General features: G+C 37.4%; 2 protein-coding genes across 9 annotated transcripts in view; one reads left to right on the top strand and one right to left on the bottom strand.

The window, feature by feature from the left end:
• The window catches only part of AGBL3 (AGBL carboxypeptidase 3), an 85,838-nt gene extending 69,442 nt beyond the window's left edge, over nucleotides 1–16,396 (top strand). Inside the window, 2 exon segments of the mRNA XM_027101846.1 lie at nucleotides 15,877–15,980; nucleotides 15,983–16,396. Coding sequence (XP_026957647.1) covers nucleotides 15,877–15,980; nucleotides 15,983–16,135 — 257 coding nt within the window. The 3' untranslated portion in view covers nucleotides 16,136–16,396.
• The window catches only part of CYREN (cell cycle regulator of NHEJ), a 127,774-nt gene that overhangs the window by 66,889 nt on the left and 33,898 nt on the right, over nucleotides 1–26,987 (bottom strand). The gene's annotated exons all lie outside the window — the stretch shown is intronic.

Here is a 26,987-nt window from a genome sequence, read left to right as displayed (position 1 = left end):
TTTTGAAAATTATCCTAAAATATTGACATATTGGATTTACAAATACTCAAACCTATAAAGTTTTATTTTCATAGTGCCACTGCTAACTTACGTCTCCTCCATTCTCTACTTCTTCAATTTTGGTTTGATATTTTGGTCCAGTGTACTGAGCCTTAAATTTATTCTTGTTAAACTAAGTCTTCTTAGATTCAGCCTTTCATGAACTTGATCTTGATTATGTCATATTGTTGTACTACATACACGTGTATATACCTTATACATATATACAATATATAAATACATATCCTATATCTGACCTCTTGTCAAAGCTTCAGCTTCTTTATCTGTTTATGTCTTCACTTAAATGTCCCTTATAGCCAAATTCAAATTCATCTAATCCCACATTGAATGCTGTTCCTTCTGTATTCACTGTAACTTGGTAACAGTACTATCTACATAACTACCCAAGCTAGAAACCTAATAGTTATCTTTTTTCTTCTTTCACTTCCACCATTCATATCTAGATAGCCACTGAATCCAACTGATTTTACCACGTAATCCCTTTTGTCTCCACCTTAACTACCATCATTCTTTTCAGTGCTTATTTATCAGAAGCACTTTAGATTTCTAAGTGGTCTCCTTGCCACCAATATTGTCATCCTAATTCCACCTCTCATACTACCATAAAAGCAATCTATCAAAAACAGAAATCTGATTAATGCCACTACCTGAAGCCTTTCAGTAATTCCCAGTTTTCTAAAGTAATTCCCAGTTTTCTAACAGTGGTTGAAGTTGGCACAGTCCTGAGACTTCAATTTGTTCTAGGCTTTCTCTTTTCAATTTTTTTTCAACTTTTAATTTTTAAGTAATTTCAAGAATAGTACAAAGAGCTATATCTATCTACCTACCTAGCTATATTTTCCCCCCAATCCATTTTTTGTAGACATAATGCTCCTTTATTCCTAAAGGGCTTCAGCATATATTTTCCAAGAACAAGAACATTCTCTTACATTAAAATAAGTAAATTCAACTTTGATACAATACTACTTTGTATCATACTGTAGTGAAATTTTGCCAAATGTACCAATGATGTCCTTTAGGGCACAACTTCTCCCTGATTGAGGCTCATGGATTGCATTTAATTGCCATATCCCTTTATTCTCTTTTAATTTGGAACATCTGCTCAGCCCTTCTTTGTCATTCACAGCACTGGCACTGTGAAGATTATGGGCCAGCAGTCTTATAGAATGTCTGGTTTTAAAATTTTAGAATTATCTGGGGAGTTTATGATAATCCCAGCTTTGAATTCTGGGTTGGCCTTTGCTGTCAACCCCCAAATCTGCATTTTTAATAAGGTACCATAGATAATTCTGATGTTGATGATCTGCTCTTTTCGACTCACCACATTGGGAACTATAGTGAGAGTCGGTGGGAGGCCAAGCATTTGGGACCTAGCCCATCCAACCCTTATTCATCCTGAGTACCTTTCATGTACAATTTTTCTTCCAATACTGGTCTGTTACTTTAAAAACAACAAAAAAAATTTTTTGACAACCACTTGCTGCATCAGAGAAACCAATTCCCTAACATGACGTACAAGACTTCCAGTGAACTGGCCCCGACTGCCTCTCCAGTTTTACCTCTTGCCATTCTCTGCCTTCTCCTTTACACTGCAGCAATGATGATCCTCTTGTGGCCTCAAAATACATCCGTCTTCTCACCTCCTTGCCTTTGCTCATTCTGTCTTCTCTGCCTGAAACATAATTCTCCCTCTTCAACTAGATAAGCTACTTCATCATTTAAGGAGTAGGTATCAAAGTGTAATAAGACTCATATACAGTTCATTACAATAAGAGTGAGATAGACTGAGTGATAATGATATGCACAAATTGCTCTGGTTGCTCAGAGAAGGGCATGTAATCCAGCCTGGAAATCTCAGGGAATGTTTTCCTGAAGGAACTGATCCTTAAATTATGATCATGATTATGATGGAGTCTTAAGTGATAAGTTAGGCATTTAGCAGCAAGAGGAGAGTCACTTCCTTGAATTCTTAAAAGATTAATGTCAATGGTTTTGTGATCTTATTTATATGAAAATTCTTTCCTTACTTGAGATGAACTATGTCTGGGACTGAAGATAAGGCATTCAGAGCCTTTTGACTCCTGACGTCTCACCAATATTTATTCTCCCCTGTCTAAACAGAAGAAAACTCTATTCAATAGAAAAGACAGGTGCAACAGAGGAGCTGAGGGATTCTGCTCTTTGTCATCCATCAGTATTTTAAAATAATCCCAGCAGAACAAATCTAAACATTATTTGATATATTTTCATTCTGAATATAGCTAAGTAAAATTTACTTCTTTTTCTCAATACCTCTTCATATCTGAGTTCATCTGGTATTTTAACCTTCCTGATACTATTCTCCTGTGGCTCAGTCACTCTCCTATAATCCTCCTTTGTTACATAATCTCCTTTCCATCTTTGTTCATGTTCTTTTAAAAATCTGATGTTTATCTGCTTCGCAGAGGTCTCAATATACTAGCTGATGACTGTGCTAGATACTGGGCTACAATGGAAAAAAATATAGTCTGTTCTCAAGAAGCAGAGAGAGTGACAAGTAGACAGTAGAAACATAACGGGATAAATGCTATTTACTGTGCCGTGATATTATACAGGAGTTGTTTGGGGATAAGGGAGTATCAGAGAAAGTTTCTCAGAAAAGGTAACTGTTACGGTTCCAGGGCCCAAATAAATAAATACTATTTTTTCTTTACCAAGTTTTGAATCTATTAAAAATTAAGACAAAAGAGTAGGGCAAAATACTAGCAAACTGAATCCAGCAACATATAAAAAGGATTATACACAGTGACCAAGTAGGATTTATCCCAGAAATGCAAGGTTGGTTTAACATATAAAAATTATCCACCTCCAAGAGTAATGAAAGTAAAAACAAAAATAAACAAGTGGAACCTAATTAAGCTTAAAAGCTTTTGCACAGCAAAGGAAACCATAAACAAAACGAAAAGAAAACCCACAGAATGGGAGAAAATATCTGCAAACAAAGCGACCAACAGGGATTAATCTCCAAAATATACAAACAGCTCATGCAGCTCAATATTAAAAAAACAAACAACCCAATCCAAAAATGGGCATAAGATCTAAACAGACATTTCTCCAAAGAAGACATACAGATGGCCAAAAGGCAAATGAAAAGATACTCAACATCACTAATTATTAGAGAGATACAAATCAAAACTTACAATGATGAGGTATCACCTCACACCGGTTAGAATGGCCATCATCAAAAAAATCTATAAACAATAAATGCTGGAGAGGGTGTTGAGAAAAGGGAACCCTCCTATACACTGTTGGTGGGAATGTAAATTGGTACAGCCACTATGGAGAACAGTAGGGAGGTTCCTTAAAAAACTAAAAAAAGCTACCATATGATCCAGCAATTCCACTCCTGGGCATATATCCAGAGAAAACCATAATTTGAAAGGATACATGCACCACAATGTTCATTGCAGCACTACTTACAATAGCCAGGACATGGAAGCAACCTAAATGTCCATCAGCAGAGGAATGGAAAAAGAAGAAGTGGTACATATATGCAATGGAATATTACTGAGCCATTAAAAAGAATGAAATCATGCCATTTGCAGCAACAAAGATGGACCTAGAGATTGTCATACTGAGTGAATAAGTCAGACAGAGAAAGACAAATATCATGATATCACTTATACATGGAATCTTAAAAAATGGTACAAATGAACCTATTTACAAAACGGAAATAGGGTCACAGATGTAGAAAACAATCTTATGGTTACAAAGGGGGAAAGGTGGAGGAGGGGTAAATCGGGAGATTGGGATTGACATACACACACTACTATATATAAAATAGATAACCAACAAGGACCTATTATATACCACAGGGAACTCTATTCAGTACTCTGTAATGACCTATATGAGAATAGAATCTATAAAAAGAGTGGATATATGCATAACTGATTCACTTTTGCTGTACAGCAGAAACTAACACAACATTGTAAATCAACTATACTCCAATAAAAATTAATTTAAAAAGAAATAAAATTAAACAACGTAATACACATTAATTGAAAAAAGAACAAAATGCACATGATCATCTCAGTACATGCAGGAATAATGTTTGGCAAAATCCAACATCCTTTCATGATTTAAAAAAAAATATGCAACAAAGTAGGAGTAGATGGATGTTCCTCAACCTGATAAAGGCTATCTATAAAAATCCCACAGCTAGGGCTTCCCTGGTGGCACAGTGGTTGAGAATCTGCCTGCCAATGCAGGGGACACGGGTTCGAGCCCTGGTCTGGGAAGATCCCACATGCCGCGGAGCGACTGGGCCCGTGAGCCACAACTACTGAGCCTGTGCGTCTGGAGCCTGTGCTCCGCAACAAGAGAGGCCACGACAGTGAGAGGCCCGCGCACCGCGATGAAGAGTGGCCCCCGCTCGCCGCGACTAGAGAAAGCCCTTGCACAGAAATGAAGACCCAACACAGCCAAAAGTAAATAAATAAATAAATTAAAAAAAAAATCCCACAGCTAATATCATAGTTGATGGTACAAGACAATGCTTTCCCCCTAAGATCAGGACCAAGACAATGGAGGTTTAGGCAGGGCAGTTTGGAAAGAAGAATAAATACAATGCATCCAGACTGGAAAGAAGTAAAATTACCTCTATTTGCAGAACACATGATCTTGTATGTAGAAAATCCTAAGGACCATACATACATACACACACACAACCTACCAGAGCTAATAATCAGTTCAGCAAGGTTGCAAGATAGAAAATCAACATGCAAAACTCAGTTGTAATGGGTGAATTGTATGGTATGTGAATTAGATCTCAATAAATCTGTTGTAAAAATCAATTGTATTTCTATATACTAGCAATGAACATTCTGAAAATGAAATTAAGAAAATTCCATTTACAAAGCCTCAGAAAGAATAAAATACTTAGAAATAAATTTAACAAAAATAGTGTAATACTTGCACGCTGAAAAGCACAAAACACTGTTGAAATATATTAAAGAAGTTTTAAATAAATGGAAAGATTCCCCCACATTCAGGAATCAGAAGACTTGTTGAGATGGCAATACTCACCAAATTGATACGCAGATTCAATGCAATCCTATCAAAATCTCTGCCGAAACAGAAATTACAAGCTAAACCTAAAATGCATAGGAAATGTAAAGGACGAGAATAACCAAGGCAATTTTGAAAAAGAACAAAGTTCAAAGAGTCATACTTTCCAATTTCAAAACTTACCACCAAGCTGCAGTAATCGTAACAGTGTGGTACTGGCATAATGGCAGATACAGAGATCAATGAAATAGAATTGAGAATACAGAAATGAACCCTTATATTTTTTGTCAATTAAGTTTCAACAAAGGTACCAAGACAATTCAATGAAGAAAATAAGAGCATTTACAACAAATGGTACTGAGACAACTAGATATTCACATGCAAAAGAATGAAGTTGGACTCATTCCTTACACCAATTCATTAATTCAAAATGGGTGACAGACCTAAATGTAAGACCTGAAACTACTCTTAGAAGAAAAGATAGACATATAATGTAAGCATAGTAAGGGGACTACTAGCTTTAAGCTCCAACATGTAAAGGGCCGGATTTGGAGAGTAGACCTTTGTTAGGGAGAACGTTCTGGATAGTTTGCAATGCTTACTCTTCCCCCCTCCAGCCACAGCCAGCCTCTTCTAGCCGCCTTGTCTCATTGAAAGGTAGGGGGAAGAAAAGCTAAGAAATGCCTATTAAGGTCACAGCCCAGGGACACAGACCCACTAAAAGACTAAGATTTAATAAGATTATAGGATGTTCCCTTTCCCCATACCTTGCCACCACACCAACATGACTCCAGTATAAGAACAATGATTTACAGGTAAAAGAGCTGCAAGCCAGACATGTATTCTATCTGATAAGTGGTGCATAGGGAACCCCAAAGACAACAGGACAGACAAAAACAAGGCTATTATAGGAATTCCTATAATGTATACACACACACACACACACACAACACATACCTAGCACATCATATTCAAACTTCAGAAAACCAAAGACAAAGACAAAAATCTTTGAATTTATCTTTCTCTGTCTGACTTATTTCACCTAGCCTAATGCTCTCAAGGTCCTGTTGTCCCAAATGGCAGGATTTCCTTCTTTCTCATGGCTGAATAATATTCCATTGTGTGTGTGTATGTGTGCGGGTGTGTGTGTGTATATATATACACACACACATACACACACCGTAACTTCTTTATCCATTCGACCACTGACTGACCCTTATGTTGTTTCTGTGTCTTGGCTATTGTAAATAATGCTCCAATAAATGGACAGACACCTCTTCAAGATCTTTTTTTTTTTTTTCATTTCTTTGGATATATCCCCAGAAGTGGAATTGCTGGATCATAGTGTAGTTCTATTTTAAATTTTTTGAGCAACCTTCATAGACACATACAACTAGTTAAGGAGATAAATAACCAAAACAGAGCACAATGTACATTTAGAGAAAAGAATTTGGAATTGATCGTCATAAAGGAGATTGAATCTCACAAGTCCAGATGAGAGAAGCAAGAAGTACTTCTAAATCAATTGAAAGTTTTTTCACCTCTCAAAAAGACACCAATGCTCAGTCAAAAATAATAGCTGGTGGATTCGCTTGGGCATATGACATGAGTGAACACTGATTATCAGATAATTCCCTTGACTGCTTGATGAAACTGAGTAAAATTACATTTCCTAACTCAGAGTTTGCCACTAAAATGCCCTGTGGGTTAACCAAAGGGGAAATTTTGATGACAGATATGTTGGACTCTTATAGTGTAAAGCTCATTTTGTCAGATCTTACCAACAATAATGTTTTCTACAGTTATCACATGATACATTGAATAAAAAAGAAAAAACATTTCCTCTGGCTATTAGGTACTTTACTTTGAAAAATGGGGTTTCAAAGAATCTTGATTTCTATGAAGATTTTAATGAAACCACAGAAAACATCAAACCAAATATTGTCAATATGTTGTCCAAAGACAAACTAGACTTTGCTCATCTATCTGCATGGTTGGCTGACAATGAAAATATAAAATGTATATTTTGGCAAATTTCATTCAGTCTATTAACTTCTTACCAAAGAAAAAGATCTGATCTCTTAAATGTCTTGCACACCTTGTACTTAAAAAAGAGTGTGGGGGCTTCCCTGGTGGCTCAGTGGTTGAGAGTCCACCTGCCGAAGCAGGAGACACGGGTTTGTGCCCCGGCCTGGGAAGACCCCACATGCCGCGGAGCGGCTGGGCCCGTGAGCCATGGCTGTTGAGCCTGTGCGTCCAGAGCCTGTGCTCCGCAACGGGAGAGGCCACAACAGTGAGAGGCCCACGTACCGCAAAAAAAAAAAAAAAAAAAAGAGTGTGATTTGCTATCCTGTGATAATGAGGCTTTCATAATGAAATTTTTTGGTCACGTTTTAGTTTCCTCAAAAAATGCAGAAGCACTTAATGAGATTTTCGACTTTACAGAAATGAAAGAGGCCAGTTTCCTCAGACCTGTGCCAATAAGGTGGCTATCATTGTTGCCAGCCATAGAAAAGACATTAAAATGTTAGTCTGCCATTAAATCACAGTTTTTCAACATGTGGGACAAGAAGAATGGCTTTCTCTAATTTGCAAATAGTTTTGAGATGGGAATAGAGGAAAGGGCTACAGTAAAACAATTTATATGCTGTTTCTCTAATTCTGTTTGATGATCTTTGAAGAGGTCATATGGAGCATAGAAAAGGATGAACTGCACCTCAGTTGTTTGACATTATATGTAGGTTATGACAGAAACTCATACAGTGAAAAAAAATGACATTTAGGAGGAAATAAGACTGACTCAGAAGTCAAAAATATGTCACCAGAAAGGGCAGCCAAGTTAAACAGCACTAAAAACTGTAATTTATTTGAAATCCACCTTCAGTTTAAGTTCGAATTACCTCTGTGCTTTAAAAACCTATTCTCTGAGAAAGAAAAGTTTACTTACAGTGATATCCAGTGTGCTTCAGAGTATCTAAAAACAGTGGACATTTTAGACATGGCAAACACTACATGATGAATTTAAGGATGCAAAGGGCCAAATGCCCTAAAGCCACCCTACTAAATTAAGCCTGTAGATATAAAGTGGATGGACATTTTTGTACAGCTGGAAACTAATTCCTTACAAGTCTAGAAACCTGCTATTAATAAGTACGGTCATATTCCATGATCAAATTCCCTTGTTGACAGGATATCTAACTTGCTGTCATTGCATTGGCCTGCCACCAGGGGTCAGCATAATGTGGGGCTTCATAAGAGCAGACCTCAGAGGCCTTGACTTTGAATGTATTCAGTTTTACCACTACATAAAAGAAAAGAAGGATATCCTGAAGGCTGCAGGCAGTTCAGAGAAGTATTACTGGAAGAGGACACACAAAGAGCAAAAATATCCTACTTTATCATGGGACATAAAGAAATGTCAGTTTTTATTAATTATAAGTAATGTCTGTTTACTTAGCCCCATTGTATTTACATTCAACTTTTTAAAGGTCTTATATTTATGTATCTTAAAAAGACATAATATGGCCTATAAAATGTAAATATCCTATAAAGAGTTAAAATCTGTATCAGAGGAAAAAACTATTTATAATGTTATATTATTCTCACACATACTATTTGTTTAATTGGTTCCACTATTAATAACTACTAATTGCCACTGTTAACTAGTCCTACTGTTTTTCTTAAATAATGGCATTTATGTAACAAAAAAGCAAATACAGAATAATATATAATTTTAAATAAATGCCTAATTTATATTTTATGTTAAAATAATCATGTGTGTATAAGTATTTATTACATATTGTACTAATTTTTTGGTCTGTTGTAGCTGTGTCTTGAGTTGGCACTCTAAAAGTTAGTCACCCTACTACACATGTAGATGGCCTTCATAGAGCCTGACACGCAGAATTCAGTTCTGAAACGCTTGATAATTATTGGACAGGTATTTCTACTGTTTGCTCTTCTCTTGAAACAGTTTCATTTAAAAGCTTCCAGAGGAAGTATTCACTGATATATTTCATATGTCTGAATGAGATAATGTCAGATTAATTGAAGATAAACTCAAGCTAGCCATTAAATATATGAATGAGGTAATTGTGAAGAAAGTAAAAAAATTGTTTTGTTAACCTTAAAACCTAAGTTCAGAAATTTTATGGTATATTCTCTTTTTTAGCAAAAATACCTGGACAAGCCCCTTCTTGGCTTCTAAAAAGATATCTTGGCTTCTAAAAAGAGGTAGGAGAACTACACTTAATTTCTTCTACCAGGTTACCTTACTCCCTTTCCTCTGTCTTCTAAGATTTTTATTTTGCATTAAAGTAACAGCTAAAAGTGACGTTTTAATAACAATTGCTAATTGTCTCCTTAGAGTCTACATAGTGTCTGTGGCTAGGTCAGTTTTATACACAGGAGTGCACATATGATGCATTTTGAATGGTTCTGAGATTTCAGTATCCCTAAAGTATCCCTAATGGATGCCTTAACATCTGCAGTTAGACAGTTATTTCTTCTAAGCAATTACCATTGCTGTATTTGAGTTTCTCTTTTTAAATAGAAATACTTCTGGCATAAGATAGTTACTTAGAATGAATACTATCAAATGTTTTACTATCTATAATAGCAATTGAAGCATTGGTCACGTAGGGATTATACTAGTACCTAAAAATTGGAAAAGGAATAGAAAGGGAAGTCAGGGATAACATAGATAAACTTTGTAGTTTTGTCTAAACCGGTAATTATTATACCACTAGCCCCCCTGGCAAGTTTCCCTATCTCTAGGAATAATGATATGAACAACCACCTGAACAGTGGATTTGTAAGTATTTGAGAATAGAATGAATTTGCACAACAGAGGAAACATGGTACGCCTGTTCTCCCTTCCTTGGCCTCTTTTCTAAGAACTTGGTTTCTGCTCAATAATGGTTCTGTTGAAATATGTAGGCTCTCTTGCCCCCAAAACCTAGAAAATTAGGTTAAGAAACCATCTTTGGCCATACCTGTACTTGGATCTAGAATTGATTAATTTAGACTTAACTTTTTAAAATATATTACTTATCTATGGAAAGAAATGAAATAATATATCAACATAAGAGAAGGTAATAAAGTAGTGGAGTTAGAAGATATGTATTCTAGACCTGCCCCTCCTTATTAGCTATGTTATCTTGAACAAATAGCTTAACCTCTCTGATTCCCTAACATTCCCTTACATTCCCTCTCTGATGTAAGATGGGGATAACACTGGCCATCCTGCCTGTATCACAGGACTGGTGAGAGCCCCAAGTAAGATAATATCTGTAACAATACTTTGCATACTGTGAGATGTAAAATACAGATATAACATGGCATTACATTACTCTTGATTAGATAGTTCATTGTTGACATTGAAATCAGAGTACCTAATTTCTTTCAGCTCCCAAACTATGATTCAGAGGCTTAGCAAAGACCAACAAAGATATTTTTTAGAAACCGATGAGAGGCTGGTCCAGGAAACAATTCAGCCCAGAATCAATGATTTGTATGGAAACTGTGTCAAAGTGACATCCTTGAAGTGTCCTATGAGCAAACAAACTCCCATCTGGACTGAGAAGACAAGGATACCAACAGAAGGTTTTTCTTTTTTGTTGTTGTTTAGGATTTTAATACTATATACAAAGGTGGCTTTCACTGTATCATCATTAATATTGATAAATCCTACGAAATTTGGATTATGGGAACTTTTTATAAACAGAGGACAGCCATTTTATTCCTGACTCTGTAAAGTATTTGTCTTATTTAATTTCTATATAAGTTGAATATAGAAGAAAACTGTTTGCTTAATATAGCCTTGAAAAATCAATTTAATTTCCTTATTCCCATCACTTCCTTGTTATTGATGCCCTTTCCATATCATAGAATAAAAAAGTAATGAGCTGATACACACAACATGGATGAATCTCAAAATCACTGTGCTGAGAAAAAGAAGCCAGACACAGAAAAGTAAATACTATATGAAATCACATTTATATGAAATGCAAGCTAATCTATAGAGACAAAAAGTAGATGAAGGTTTCCTAGAGTAGGAAGGGACAGAGTAGGGAGGAAGGAAAGAAAGGACTGTAAAGGAGCATCAGGAATCTTTCAGGGATGATCCTCTCTAGATCTTGTTTATGGTAATGGTTTCACAGGTATTTACAACTGTTGAAACTCCAGGGTGTTGGGCCAGACCAACTAGCTGGATTGAATTTTCATCCGCCAGATGGCAAAGATCGAGTGGAGGAGCAGCAATTCAGGTTAGACGTGTTGCTTTTTAAATGCCTTTTAGACACTGAAGTGGAGGTACTGAATAGGCAGTTGGATATATGAGTCCAGCATTCAGGGAAGAGATCTGGGCTGAAGATGCATTTGGGAATTTTCAGCCTATAGATAGTATTTTAAGGCATGGAGCTGGATGAGATTTAAGTGAGTGTAAATATAGAAGAGGGTTAAGGAGCAAGTCCTTGGGAACTCTAACACGGATGGATCAGGAAAAGAGTAAGAACCCAACAAAAGAAGACTAAGAAGCCCCCTCTGGGGTAGGAGGAAAAGCAAGAGAATGTGTTGTCCTGGAAGCTAAGTGAGAAAGTGTATCAAAGAGAAGGGAATAAGCAGCCAAGTCTAATGCTTCTGATTAAGTCAAGTGGATTTACTATTGGATTTTACAACATGGAGGTTTTATTTGGGATCTTGATCAGAGAAATTTCAGTAGAATGATAGAGGTGCAAGTCTAATTAAAGTGTATTTTAAAATAGGAGCAGAGAAATTGGAGACAGGTAGTATTTACAGAATTTTGCTGCAACAGGGAGATTTGTTTTTCAGTTTTTCCCACTGCTGCCACCACACTGCTTAATTTAAAATTTGTTTCTCATCTTTCCCATCTTCCCTGAGCTGAGATTCTCATGGCTTTTTTATTATATTATCTCTAAACATGTCCTGATGAATCTTGATGACATATGAATAAAAATTCTACAATCTTCTTTTTTACTGAAGTAAATCATTTCAGAGAGTTATCTTTTGTTATTTTTTGCTGTTGTCCCTTTCTTTATAATATATACATTTAGGGCTATAAATTTTCCTTCACCTCCTCACCTGTATAATTCTCCACCTACTACAATCTAGCTTCTCACCATAACAATGATATTATTTCCAAAGTCATCAGCTCCTATCATACTTGACTTCTCTACTGTTGGTTAATTCCAGAGCCTTAAAACTCTCTCCCTTCATTCACTTAGCAATTCCAACGGACGTATCTGTGGAACTTCTCTCTCTTTTAGTCCTGTTTCTCTGCCCATTCATGTTTGGTGTCCTACATGGGCTTCACTTCCTCTGCCTGAATTTTAAGTGGGCTATTCCCCAGTATTCTATCCTTTGGTCTCTCCTCTTCTCACCACATACTTTATTTCTGAGCGCTCTCATCTATACCTGTAGCTTCAACAAACAACTGCTGATCATGATCATATTTTTTTAATCATCAATATAGGCATCTCTTCTGAATTCCATACTGTGCCTACTGGAATTATCCTTGTTTTTCCTCACAGATATTTCTAATACAACTTGCCCACTGCAGATCTCTTCCTCCTGCTGCATTCCATTTCTCAATCAATAATACTGCTGTCCTCCTGTTATCTAAATAATAGCCCAAGACATATCCTAATCTTCTCCATCTCTTTGGTATCCAACAATGAGAAGCTCTATCAATCTGCCGTCAAAGATTCTCTTGACTCTGCATTTCTTCGTCATACTGCTGCTCCTTTAGTTCAGACTCCCTTTCTGCCTCCCTTGAATTACTGCATTAGCCTCCTAACTTGTCTCTCTGCCTCAACTCTCACTTTTCGTCAACCTGTCATCCTCCTGGTTGCCGGCGTGATCTTTCAAAAATGCACATCTAATTATATCACTTCCATGTATAGTTTTCAATGGCCTCCTAACAATTCCATTTTTAAAACATTAAGCATCTACCAGTCACAAATTATTCCTGTCTCAGGAAATCTCCCAAAAGTACTATTATTACAAGATCTCTAGTTTTGAACCACTTATTCACAGCTACCTGATTTCTAGTCATTCTAAACCATACTTGTGATTTCCTGAATGTGCCATGTTAGTCCCACTATCTAGATTACTACCCTTTTTTTTTTTTACTTAGCTGACATAGCTATGCATCAAGACTCAGATTAATTAGGAATTAGGAATATTTCCTTTTCCAGCTCTAAGTATGGCTAGAAGTCCCTCTTCAGCAGTCCTTTAGTAGGTTCCTTGCCTTATCTCTATAGATAAATATTCTAGTTGATGCTTTACTTCTCTCTCTCTAGTCCCAACTGTTGGCATATTAAAGGCAAGGACTATATTTTTCATACCTGTTTACCAAACCAAACATAATGCCGGATACATAATAATGATTCAGTGAGTATTTGCTGAATGGCCTAGGAATGGCTTCTCAAGAGACTGTAGGTAAATTCAGTTTATTTGCCAGCACTGCCAGATATTGTAATCATACATACCCTCAATCATTGTCTTTCAAGACTAGCTTAATTCAGTGAGTGCTTTAGTCATCTGTTTCCTTTCTTTTTAGTAATGGATAATTCCTTTTTTAAAAGCATTATTGTGGATATTTCAAGCATAAACAAAAGTAGAATAAAATAATGAACCACTGGTGCCCGTCACCCACCCTTAATAGTTATCAGCATCCTGCTATTCTTGTTTCATCTATATTCCCACTGCTTTTTTTTTTTGCTAAAGTAGTTAAAGCAAAGTCAGCAAATCATATTGTTTTGCCCATAAATAGTTCAGTGTGTATCTCTAACTAGATAAAGCATAATGTATTTCTTGCTTTTATTCTAAGTGTATTCTACTTTTTCTTATGCTGTCTACATATCAATTTAGGCATCATAATGATAAGTAACACTGCTACATCCTTTAAAATGTCTACCTATTTTCCTTCAGGCTTTACTTAGGGTTCTTTTTTCCCCCTCTCTCTACCTCTGTATATTGAATTATTTTTAATTGTGTTAAAATACACATGACATAAAATTTACCATCTTAACTATTTTTAAGTGTCAAGTTCAGCAGTGTTAAGTACATTCACACTGTTGTGCAATCTCCAGAACTCTTTTTGTCTTGCAAAACTGAAACGCCACACCCATTAAACAACAACTGCCCATTCCTCCCTCCTCCCAGCCCCTGGCAACTATCCTACTTTGACTGACTATTCTCGGGATCCCATATAAGTGGAATCAAATATTTGGAAGACAAATACAGTATTTGTCTTTTTGTGACTAGCTTATTTCACTTAACATAATGTCCTCAAGGTTCATCTATGTTGTAGCAGGTGTCAGAATTTCCTTCCTTTTTAAGGCTGAATGACATTCCATTGTACATACACCACATTTTGCTTATCCATTCATCCATCGATGGGCACTTGGGTTGCTTCCACCTTTTGGCTATTGTGAATAATGCTACTATGAACATGGATGTACAAATAACTCTTCAAGACGTTGCTATCAGTTCTTCGGGGAATATACCCAGAAGTGGAATTGCTGGATCATATGGTAATTCTATTTTCAATTTTTTAAGGAACCACCATACTGTTCTCCACATTGACTACACCATTTTACATTCCAACCAACACTGCACAAGGGTTTTAATCTCCCCACATCCTTGCCTACACTTATTATTTTCTGTTTTTTGACAATGGCCATCCTAATGGGTATGGGATGGAATAAACACTTTTAAAATGAACTTTATTTTTTAAAACAGTTTTCTACACATTTTAATGTTATTATACTCTTATTATCACAATTAACAAAATAATTCCTTCATATCATCTAATAAAGAAGGAATTTCTAACATGCTCTTAGCATAGTTTTCACTGTATCTCCATCCTTCTGTTTCCTCAAACAGAAGCTTTGGAGCCACCGCTGATTTCACTCTTCTTTTCTCACCCCACATCTAAGTCATTAGAAAATCCCAAAATATATTCAGGATACTTCCCTCCCCCCCCTCACTTCTCACCGTTCCGGCAGCTGCCACCACCCTGGTCCAAGCTACCATCCTCTCTCCTAAATTATTTCAGTAGCCTTCTAAGAAATCTCTCTGCCTGTTTACCCTTACCCCTGTTCAATCTGTTCTCAACTCATCAACCAGCATGATCCTCTTAGAGCAAATCTCAGATGTGACACTCCTCAAAGCCTTCCAGTGGCTCCCTGTTTCACACTCAGTAAAAATCAAAATCCTTATAATGGCCTGTGAGGCCTTATGTGAACTAAGTCCAAGTTACCTATCTGAGCTCATATTACCTTATATCTTTCCCTTTGTTCATTCTGCTTTAGTCACTTGTCCCACCTTGGTGTTCCTTGAACACACTAACATGCTCCTAGCTCAGGGCCTTTGCACTTACTATTCCCCCTTGCCTAGAACGCTCTTCCCTCTGATTGACTGCTTGACTGCTTGTCTCGTTCCTTAACTCCTTTGACGTGGAAGCTTCACAGGGAGGCCTTCTCTGAACACCTTTTTAAGAACAGAAGTCGGCCCCTCCCCAAAGAATTCTCTATTCCCCTTCCCAGCTTTATTTTCTCCCGTAAATTTTTTATTATCTGACATAGATAGCTTATTTGTTTGCTTATTTTCTGCCTCATAATTAAAGTATAAGCTTCAGATGGATAAGAATTTTTAGATAGAATGTTTGGCAGATAATGCTCAATATGTAATTGCTTAATCAATTCAGTTTATATATCTATACATATTTTTATGGTTGCTCCCCAGATTTGCAGTACAACTTAGAAAGCAATATGAAAGAACGTCCATCTTTCCAAATCAAGAAGCCTGGAGTAAACTGGACAGATGATGAAAAAAGAATCTACAGTGATAAAAAAAAATAGCTGAAACTCAAGAAATATTGCAGTATTTGCTCCCCATCATGAAAAGCACTAAAAATGTGCAAACTACTCAGAGAAAACAGATACTCAATCCAAGAACCAACTTTCAAATCCAACATAAGTCAATACAATTTTGTCATTCTTAGCTATTTAATACATATGCTCTTTTATAAGGAAACAAGGCTTATTAAATTCATTATCCTAAGAAACAAACATAGGCTTTTAAAAATACTGGCAGCTACACCATGTTTGACAAAGGGAGAAAGGCCCAAAGCCTTAAGAAAACATTGGATATGTGAAGGGGAGTACGTTTTCAGGCCTTATTTGATTGTTTGTTTACATGAAACCACTCATTAATTTGGATCTATGAATAAAGTATGCATTAATAAAGTATGACCACAGCCTGACTTGAAATTTCTTAGGTGTGTTTAAACCTTATAATCCTAGGGGGCAACCGGAATTAGAAATAATTAACCGGAGCTACTTCAGCTTACTGATATTCAGAGGAAAGCAGGAAGGATAAGACCAGATTTCTTTTCAAGATTATTAAAAAGAACCATCACTAAGGCCAAAAGGAAACTCATATAAATAAAAGTAAGACAATGACAAGCTGAAAACAATAAATATAATACTAATATTATCAACAAATTTTGATGAAGTATTTCTGTGTGCTACACACTATTCTGTGTTTACACACACAAACACATTTTACATTCTACACATAAGGAAATTGAAGTACAAAAGGTTAAGCAATTTGTTCAAGGTCACACAGACAATAGGTAGCAATCGGATTCAACCCTAACTAGACATTTTGACTGCAGAGTCCTTCATCAGCATGCTTTGAGATTTCTCTTCATAATATAAATGAAAAACAGAGGACCAATATATACTTAATATTCAAAGACTGCCTACAAATCAATGATAAAATTATGAATATTTTAATAGGAAAATGGGCAAAGGCTATGAACCAGAAATTCACAAAAGGAAAGAAGAAAAAAATGGCCAATGATCATTTTAAAATGTTCGATCTCACTTAAATCCAAGGAGTGAAAATTAAAACAATAATGAAATTCTCTTCATTTTTGTCTATCAATGGAAGAATTCATTCACTGATTGTTGGAATATAAATGGGTACAATTTCTGGAAGGCAATCCAAAAATATATGAAAAATCTGTAATATCTACGTTCGTTTTGACTAAGAAATTCCACTTTTAGAAACTGATCCTAAGGAAAAAAACCTAGGAAAGGGCTCGAAGATTTCTGTAGTGATGTTCATTTCAGTATTGCTTATAAGAGCCAAAGAGAAAGAAAAATGAATCTAAATGTCCAACAATAGAAGATTGCTTAAATAAATTATAGTACATCCATAAAGTGAAAGATTATGTAACTATTAAATATATCAGTGTATATTTTAACATGAAACGATGTTCACAATATATAAGTGAATAAAAGCTGCAGACCAGTCTGATTTGGTATGGTTGCATTTATATATGATGTATATATATTTAATGTGTGCATACTGTACATACTCAAACGCATATATGCCTAGAAAAAAACTTTGGAAGTATATATTCTCAACAGTGATTATCGTAACCATTGGAAGAGTATTGGCAGAGTATGATACTCCTCTTCCTGATTTTTTTCTAAATTTTTATTAATGCCTATTTCTTTGCTGTACAATCATCAAAGTAATAAAAACTACAAAAATAGGCAATTGGTGGCAGTTTCTAGTGGGATGGGGTAGCTATCATGCTGGAGAAGATAGTGCCTGAAAGAAATTGAATGTAATAGGTCAGCTAATATGAGAGAAGCAAACAGTACAGGCAAACAAGGGATCAAGTATGATAATATCAGCAAAATCAAAAATCAGAAAATGAATAACAAAATACAATGGACCTAGGCAAAGAAACTGAGGAGTTGAGAATCTGGATATAAGCAAGGGGTCTGAGAGGTGACAATTCGGCCATTGCTTGATTTTTAGGCATTATCTTCACAAGAGATTCCTTATATGCTTTGAACCTAGACATGTACTCATTGTGGTCTGGCCGGAACCTGAAGGTATAAATAAATGCTAGTCTTTATTAATTAAGAACTCTTTGGTTACATGTAACAAAATAATTCAAGCTAGCTTAATCAAAAGCATAAATTAGGGTAGGGGGGAAGAATTGTAAGAAAATATAAGGCTATTCATGGAAACAAGGGAGAGAATGAATTCAGGCACGATTCAGGAAAGGCCTGGAACTGGGAATGGAAAGCTATCCGTCTTCAGTCTCTGCTTTTCTCTCTCTGCAGAAAAGTCTTCACACCCCTGACTCACAAATTTGTACCCTACAGCAGTTTCACTTAAAAGACTGACTCACTATCTGTCATTCCCAATTCTAAATTATAGGAAAGATAATCTGACTGGCAACTATTCCAGTGGGTAGAGGTCAAATAGTTGCAAACATGGCTGACTGAAGCCCTTACCCTTGTGGAGCTAGAGGCAGTTCCCAGGAAGGGAAAATTTTGCCTGGGCTGGACACTTTCCAGAAGTATCTAATATAGGTATAGGTGGAAATAAGAAAAATTAGGAAAGCCAAAAGCAAAACCATTCTTAACAGATGATCTCACTACATATTTAACATCATCAAAATTGATATTTTTTGCTCTTACAACTTATTTCTTTATGGCTGCCTTTTCTCTGTTTTCTATATCCTTTACCTGACTGGCTCAACACACTGACATACTATTACATGATTACAGGGTAGAGTAAGAATAAGCAAAGAATGAAAAGATCACACCTTTGCTAAACCATTTTAGGCATCAATCCAAGTTTCGACTAAAGAAAGACTACTTAACTTATTGAAACAGCCTGCAGAATTATCATGCTTAAGGATATAAAATCTGAATATAATTATAAGACTGGAACTTAAACTGTTTTGTTCTTATGTGAAAATTAATAGGGTATATATAGGTGGATTACTAATCAATAGCATATTAGCAAAATGATTTACATCTCTTAAATGTATCTCTGATCAAACATTGGTCAGACGTCAAACATGGAGGAATAAATCTCATGTTTGGTATTCCATCTGGGAATGATGAAAATTCTTGAGAATTTTCAAATTGGAGAGTTTTTTCACTTCCAGGAAGATGAAGTAAAATGTATTTTCCCTACTCTTTCACTAAAAACAATTAAAGACCCTAGACATTACATATAAAACAAACATAAGGGGCTTCCCTGGTGGCGCAGTGGTTGAGGGTCCGCCTGCCGATGCAGGGGACGCGGGTTCGTGCCCCGGTCCGGGAGAATCCCACGTGCTGCGGAGCGGCTGGGCCCGTGAGCCATGGCCGCTGGGCCTGCGCATCTGGAGCCTGTGCTCCGCAGCGGGAGAGGCCACAGCAGTGAGAGGCCCATGAACCAAAAAAAAAAAAAAAAAAAAAAAAACAAACATAAGATAACTTTGAAAGGTACAGAAAAGAAGGCAGACTAGCTAGGGACCTCAAGAGCCAAAGAATGGTAACACAGTGGTGAGTGGCCTGGGTTTTCTTTTTGCCTCATATATCCAAGAACTGGAGCTGAAGAAGCCACCAACATAGAAACACCAATGGACACAGACCAAGAAAAAAAGAAAGACAATAAAAGCCTGCATTATACCAAAAGACCTACCAGGAAAAGGATGACCTACCAAAATAGAAAACATTTAGATAAAAACTGCACTACTCCAGCCAAACACTACGGATAAACAGTGGCTCCACTCCCACCCACATAAGCAGAAGCAGAGGGAGAGGTCTAGACTTCCACTCTTATAAGATTATAATGAGGCCTCTCAACCCCCCTTGTAGGTAGTGTCAAAGAAGGGCAAGTACCAAGTCAGGACTTTCATCCCCACTGGCCTGTAAAGACCCCCGCCCCAGGGTGTCATTGGACACCATGTGGGGAGCTTAGACTTCCACACCCACTGGACAAAAATGAGGTGTCTTTCCCCCTCCCCACTATGGTGGTGTCAGAGTAGATCTAGTGGAGAGTCAGAACTTTTACCAATGCCCAGCAGTAATGAGACCACCTCTACCTCAGTATCAGTGGAGGCTACATGGGGAAATGAAACTCCCACACCTGTCCAGCAGGAATGAGAAGCTCCTCCCCTCTGGTGTCAGTGGAGTCCAAGTGGGGAATCTGGGCTTCTGCTTCCATCTGTCAGTAATGAGGTCTCACCCCTGCTACAGCAGAGTTACAAACAGTCAGCTAAAACAGAAGGTTTAAATAAGATCCAGAGTCTCATAACATAATATGAGAATGTCTATGTTTTAATCAGAAATAAATCATCATACCAAGAACCAGGAAGATTAAAATTGATTAGAAAAAATAATCAGTAAATGCAAACAATGAGATGACAGTGACGATAGAATCTTCTGAAAAAGATTTTTACAACAGTCATGATAAAAAATGCTTCAACAAACACAAACACACTTGAAACAAATGAAAGAAAATATAAAGCCTCAGTGGGGAAAAAAAAAAGTGGGGGCGGGTAGACAGAGAAGGAAAGAAAGAAACAGAAGGTAATAACCAAAGGGAAATTTTTGAATGGAAAAATACAATAACTGGAATGAAAAGCTCAGTGGCTGAACTCAACAGCACAATTGAGGGGAGAGAGGAAAGAATCTATGAACTGGAAGAGATAGAACTACAGAAATAACCCAACCTGAACATCAGAGAGAAAACAGACTGGAAATAAAATGAACAGAGCCTCAGAGACCTGTGGGACTATAAAACAAGATCTAACATTCATATTATCAGAGTCCCAGGAAGAGAGGAGAAAACAGCAAGGCTGAGAAGGTACTCAAAGGTACTCCAAATTTGGCAAGAGACATAAACCTACAGATCAAAAAGCTGAGCAAACCACTAACAGGATAAACCCAAAGAAATCCATGCCAAGATATACCAGATAAAAAAAGTGTTTTTTTGGCTGTGTTGGTCTTTGTTGCTGCACACATCCTTTCTCTAGTTGCGGCGAGCGGGGGCTACTGTTTGTTGCCGTGCACGGGCTTCTTGTTGCAGAGCACAGGCTCTAGGCATGCGGGCTTCAGTAGTTGCAGCACCTGGGCTCAGCAGTTGTGGCTCATGGGCTCTAGAGCGCAGGCTCAGCAGTTGTGGTGCATGGGTTTAGCTGCTCTGCGGCACGTGGGATCTTCCCGGACCAGGGACTGAACCCATGTCCCCTGCATTGGCAGGCAGATCGTACCCACTGCACCACCAGGGAAGTCCAGATACACCAAAATTTAACTTCTGAAAACTAAAGAAAAAGAAAAACTCTTGGAGCAGCCAGAGAAAAATGGCACCTTATTTATAGGGAAAAACAATCTGTCTCATCATAAACTATGGAGGCTATGGAACTTCCCTGGTGGTCCAGTGGTTAACACTCCACGCTCCCAATGCAAGGGGCCCAGGTTCAATCCCTGGTCAGGGAACTAGATCCCACATGCATGCCACAACTAAGAGTTCACATGCCGCAACTAAGAGTCTGCATGCTGCAATGAAGATCCTGCACATGGCAACAAAGATCCCACGTGCCACAACTAAAACCTGGCACAGCCAAGTACATAAATAAATAAATATTTTTAAAAAACTATGGAGGCTAGAAGAAGTGGCACGATGTTTTCAACTATTGAAAGAAAGAAACTGTCAACCCATAATCCTACACCCAGCAAAAATAAAGGAGAACTCAAGAAATGTTGAGATGAAGGAAAACTAAGAGAATTTTTCACTAAAAGACCTACACTAAAAGAATGGCTGATGGAATTTTTCTCAACAGATAGAAAATAATTAAAGGAGGAACATCAGGAAATAAATAACATACTGAGCAAATGTACAGGTAAATATAATGGGATTTCCTTCTCTTCTTCAGTTTTGTAAAATATTTTGATGGTTGAAGCAAAAATTATAACATTGATATGGTTCTAAATGTATGTAAAGGGAATATTTAAGACAAATATAAATATTAGAAGGTAAAGGGAGATAAAGGGAGGTAAGATATCTACACTTCACTCAAACTGGTAAAATTACACCATGAGATATAAGTTATCCATATGTAATATTTAGAGTAACCACTCAAAAACCTATTCAAAAAGATACACTCAAAAACACTATAGATAAATAAAAATGGAATTCCCTCGAATATTCACATTATTCACAGGAAGGCAGGAAAAAGAAAACAATGAGAAAAACCTGAGAACAAACAGAAACAAAACAAAAAGGCAGGCTAACGTCCTAAGATAACAATAACTACATTAAATGTAAATGGTCTAAATATAACAATTAAGAGACAGAGATTAGAAAAGTGAATTTAAAAATATTACCCAGTGATATGCAGTCCACAAGAAACTCATTTCAAATATGACAGTGTAGGCAGGCTGAAAGTATAAGGATAGAAGACAATATATCATGAAAACAATAAATGAAAGCAGGAGTGACTATGTTAATATAAGATGAAGTGGGTTTCAGAGCAAAGAAAATTACCAGAGACAGAGAGGGACATTATACAACGATAAAAAGGTCAACCAACTAAGAACACATAGTGATCTTATATGTGTATGCACAAAACTATAGAACTACAAAATATGTGAAGCAAAAATTGAAAGGAGAAATAGACAGATCCACAAATGATCAAATCACTAGATGGAAATGGAATAAGGATGTAAAAGAATTCAACACCACTGACCAACAAAATCTAATTTGCGTTTATAGTGTACTCCACTCAACAACAGATGAATATATATTCTTTTCAAGTATGCATGCAGCATATATCAAGATAGACTATATCCTGGCCATAAAACAAGCCTCTACGTATTTAAAAGAATTTAAATCATATAAATCATATTTTTTTTACCACAATGGCATCAAACTAGCAATCAATGCACAAAGATAACAGACAAACTCATGAACACTTGAAAATTATACAACATCCTTATGAACAATTCATGAGTCAATTCATGAGTCTCAAAGGAAATAAAAACATATACTGAAACGAATGAAAATGAAGACAATATATCAAAATTTGTGGGATGCAGCTAAAGCAGGGCTGGGAAGGACATTTATAGAACTAAACACATACATTAAGAGGAAAAATCTCAAACCAATAAGCTCCAACTGTAAGAACCTATAAAAAGAAGAGCAAAATAAACCCAAAGCAAGTAAAAGGAAGGGAATAATAAAGAAATGAAATTCAAAACAGAAAAATGACACACACAGCATGTTCATGGATTAGAAAACCCAACTGAGTAAAGATGTCAGTTCCTCCCAAATTGACATACAAGTTTTATGTAATTCCTATCAAAATCCCAGCAAGATTTTTTGTAGATATAGAAAAGATTATCCTAAAATATATATACAAAGGCATTAAAATAGCAAAAACAATTTTGAAAAAGAAAGATAACGTGGAAAGAATCAGTCTATCTGATTTAAAGACCTTTAATATAGCTACAATAATTAAGAGAATATAGTATGGGAAGAGGAACAGACATACACATCAATGGAACCAAATAAAGAACCAAGAAATAGACCCTATGCAAATATCCTTGACTAGTTTTGACAAAAAAGCAAAAGCAACTCAATGGAGCAGAAAAAGCCTGTTTAACCAATCTTGCTGCAGCAATTAAACATCTACAGGCCAAAAAAATGAACCTTGACCTAAACTCATACCTTAAACAAAAAAATAACTCAAAATAGATCATAGAACTTAACCGCACAACATGAACCTATAAAACTTTTAGAAAAAAAGAAAATCTTCAGAATCTAGAGCTGGACAAAAAGCATGATCCATAAAAGAAAACTTGATAAGTTGGAATTTATCAAAATAACAGCGTTTGCCCTTTGAAAGACCCATTAAGAGGAAAAAAAACAAGCTATAATATTGGAAAAAATTTAAAAACAGCCCTCAAACCTAAAATATTAGACTCATGCAAGCTACACAGGATGCTCCCACATAAAAACAGCCATTCAAGACCACAATAGATATTTGCTTCTTCTAAACTCACAGAGTCAGAGGACTATAAGTAAAATGAAGAAGCAGAGGAACCACTCCCAATTAAAATATCAAGAGAATTTACCCTGAAAGAACAATGAAATAGATCTATCTAGTCTATTAGATTCTGAGTTCAAAAAGGAGATAATAAAAATACTGAAGGAATTAAGAAAGGCTATTGATAGAAATGCAGATTACTGTAAAAAGGAACTAGAAACTATAAAGAGTAACCAAGTAAAATTAGAAAATGCATTTGCCAAGACAAAAGCTGAGTTAAAGGCAATAAAATAGCAAACTGAATAATGCAGATGAATAATTGATCTGCTAGAATAATGGAAATCACTCAATCAAAAAGCAGATAGAAAGACAAATTAAAAAAAAGCAGTATACGAGACCCATGGGATAATATAAAGTGTTCCAATATATGCATAATAGGGATGCCAAAAGGAGAAGAAAGAAAAAAGGGGATCAAAAATGTATTTGAAAAAAATTATGGCTGAACCTTCCTGAAATCTAGAGAAGGAAACAGATATCCAGGTACAGGAAGCACAGAGGGTCCCAAACAAGATGAACACAAACAGACCCACACCAAGACACAGCATAATTAAAATGGCAAAAGTTAAAAGATAAAAGATTCTAAAGACAGCAAGATAAAAAGAGAACTCAGTTACAAGGAATCTCCCATAAGACTATCAGCTGATTTCTCTGCAGATACTCTGAAGGGAGTGGCATGATATATTCGAAGTCCTGAAAGGGAAAACCCTATAACCTAGGATACTCTACCCAGCAAGATTATAATTTAGAATAGAAGGGATCAGGAATTTCTTAGACAGGAGGACCTTCAAGATGGTGGAGGAGTAAGACATGGAGATCATCTTCCTCCCCACAAATATATCAAAAATACATCTACATGTGGAACAACTCCTACAGAACACCTACTGAACGCTGACAACAGACCTCAGACTTCCCAAAAGGCAAGAAACTCCCCACGTACCTGGGTAGGGCAAAAGAAAAAAGAAAAAACAGAGACAAAAGAATAGGGATGGGACCTGCACCTCTGGGAGGGAGCTGTGAAGGAGGAAAGGTTTCCACACACTAGGAAGCCGCGGGCGGAGCCTGCAGGTGGCGGAAGGGGGGAAGCTTCGGAGCCGCGGAGGAGAGCACAGCAACAAGGGTGCAGAGGGCAAAGCAGATTCCTGCACAGAAGATGGCTGCCAACCAGCACTCACCAGCCCGAGAGGCTTGTCTGCTCACCCGCCAGGGTGGGTGGGGCTGGGAGCTGAGGCTCGGGCTTGGGTCGGATCGCAGGGAGAGGACTGGGGTTGGCTGCGTGAACACAGCCTGAAGGGGGCTAGTGCACCACGGCTAGCCGGGAGGGAGTCCGGGAAAAAGTCTGGACCTGCCTAAGAGGCAAGAGACCATTGTTTCAGGGTGCACGAGGAGAGGGGATTCAGAGCACCACCTAAATGAGCTCCAGAGATGGGCGCGAGCCACGGCTATCAGCGCGGACCCCAGAGACGGGTATGAGATGCTAAAGCTGCTGCTGCAGCCACCAAGAAGCCTGTGTGCGAGCACAGGTCACTATCCACACCTCCCCTCCTGGGAGCCCATGCAGCTCGCCACTGCCAGGGTCCCATGATCCAGGGACAACTTCCCCGGGAGAACACACAGCACACCTCAGGCTGTTACAACAACATACTGGCCTCTGCCACTGCAGGCTTGCCCGGCAGTCCATACCCCTCCCTCCCCCAAGCCTGAGTGAGCCAGAGACCCCTCATCAGCTGCTTCTTTAACCCCGTCCTGTCTGAGTGGGAACAGACGCCTTCAGGCGACCTACATGCAGAAGCGGGCCAAATCCAAAGCTGAGCCCCGGGAGCTGTGTGAACAAAGAACAGAAAGGGAAATCTCTCCCAGCAGGCTCAGGAGCAGCGGATTAAAGCTCCACAATCAACCTGATGTACCCTGCATCTGTGGAATACATGAATAGACAACAAATCATCCCAAAATTCAGGCAGTGGACTTTGGGAGCAATGGTTTTTTTTTTTTTCCTTTTTCTCCTTTTGTGAGTGTGTATCTGTATGCTTCTTTGTGTGCTTTTGTCTGTATAGCTTTGCTTTTACCATTTGTCCTAGGGTTCTGTCTGTGCGGTTTTTTGTTCTTTTTTTTTTTTTGTTTTGTTTTTAGCACTTTTTATTATTTGTGGTTTTGTTTTTTGTTTTTCTTTTCTTTTTTTTTTTATTACATTTTATTTTTTCTTATTTTTAATAACTATTTTTTTGTTATTTTTATTATTTTATTTTTCCTCCCTCTCCCTCTCCCTCTCTTTCTTTCTTTCTCCCTTTTATTCTGAGCCGTGTGGATGACAGGGTCTTGGTGCTCCGGCTGGGCATCAGACCTGTGCCTCTGAGGTGAGGGAACTGAGTTCAGGACATTGGTCCACCACAGACGTCCCAGATCCATGTAATATCAAATGGCGAAAACTCTCCCAGAAATATCTATCTCAACACTAAGACCCAGCTACCCTCAATGACCAGCCAGCTACAGTGCTGGACACCCCATGCCAAACAACTAGCAAGACAGGAACACAACCCCACGCATTAGCAGAGAGGCTGCCTAAAATCATACTAAGGTCACAGACACCCCAAAACACACCACTGGACGCGGACCTGTCCACCAGAAAGACAAGATCCAGACTCATCCACCAGAACGCAGGCACCAGTCCCCTCCACCAGAAAACCTACACAAGCCACTGAACCAACCTTACCCACTGGGGAGAGAACCAAAAACAATGGGAACTACGAACCTGCAGCCTGTGAAAAGGAGACCCCAAACACAGTATGTTAAGCAAAATGAGAAGACAGAAAAACACACAGCAGATGAAAGACCAAGGTAAAAACCCACCAGACCAAACAAATGAAGAGGAAATAGGCAGTCTACCTAAAAAAGAATTCAGAGTAAAGATAGTAAAGATGATCAAAAATCTTGGAAATAGAATGGA

This window comes from Aethalodelphis obliquidens, unplaced genomic scaffold, assembly GCF_003676395.1.
Source record: "Aethalodelphis obliquidens isolate GAN/ISIS:26980383/991018 unplaced genomic scaffold, ASM367639v1 scaffold5, whole genome shotgun sequence".
Taxonomy (NCBI): Eukaryota; Metazoa; Chordata; class Mammalia; order Artiodactyla; family Delphinidae; genus Aethalodelphis; species Aethalodelphis obliquidens.
Note: the sequence above shows the minus strand (reverse complement) of the source record. Positions and strands in the feature narration are given on the sequence as shown.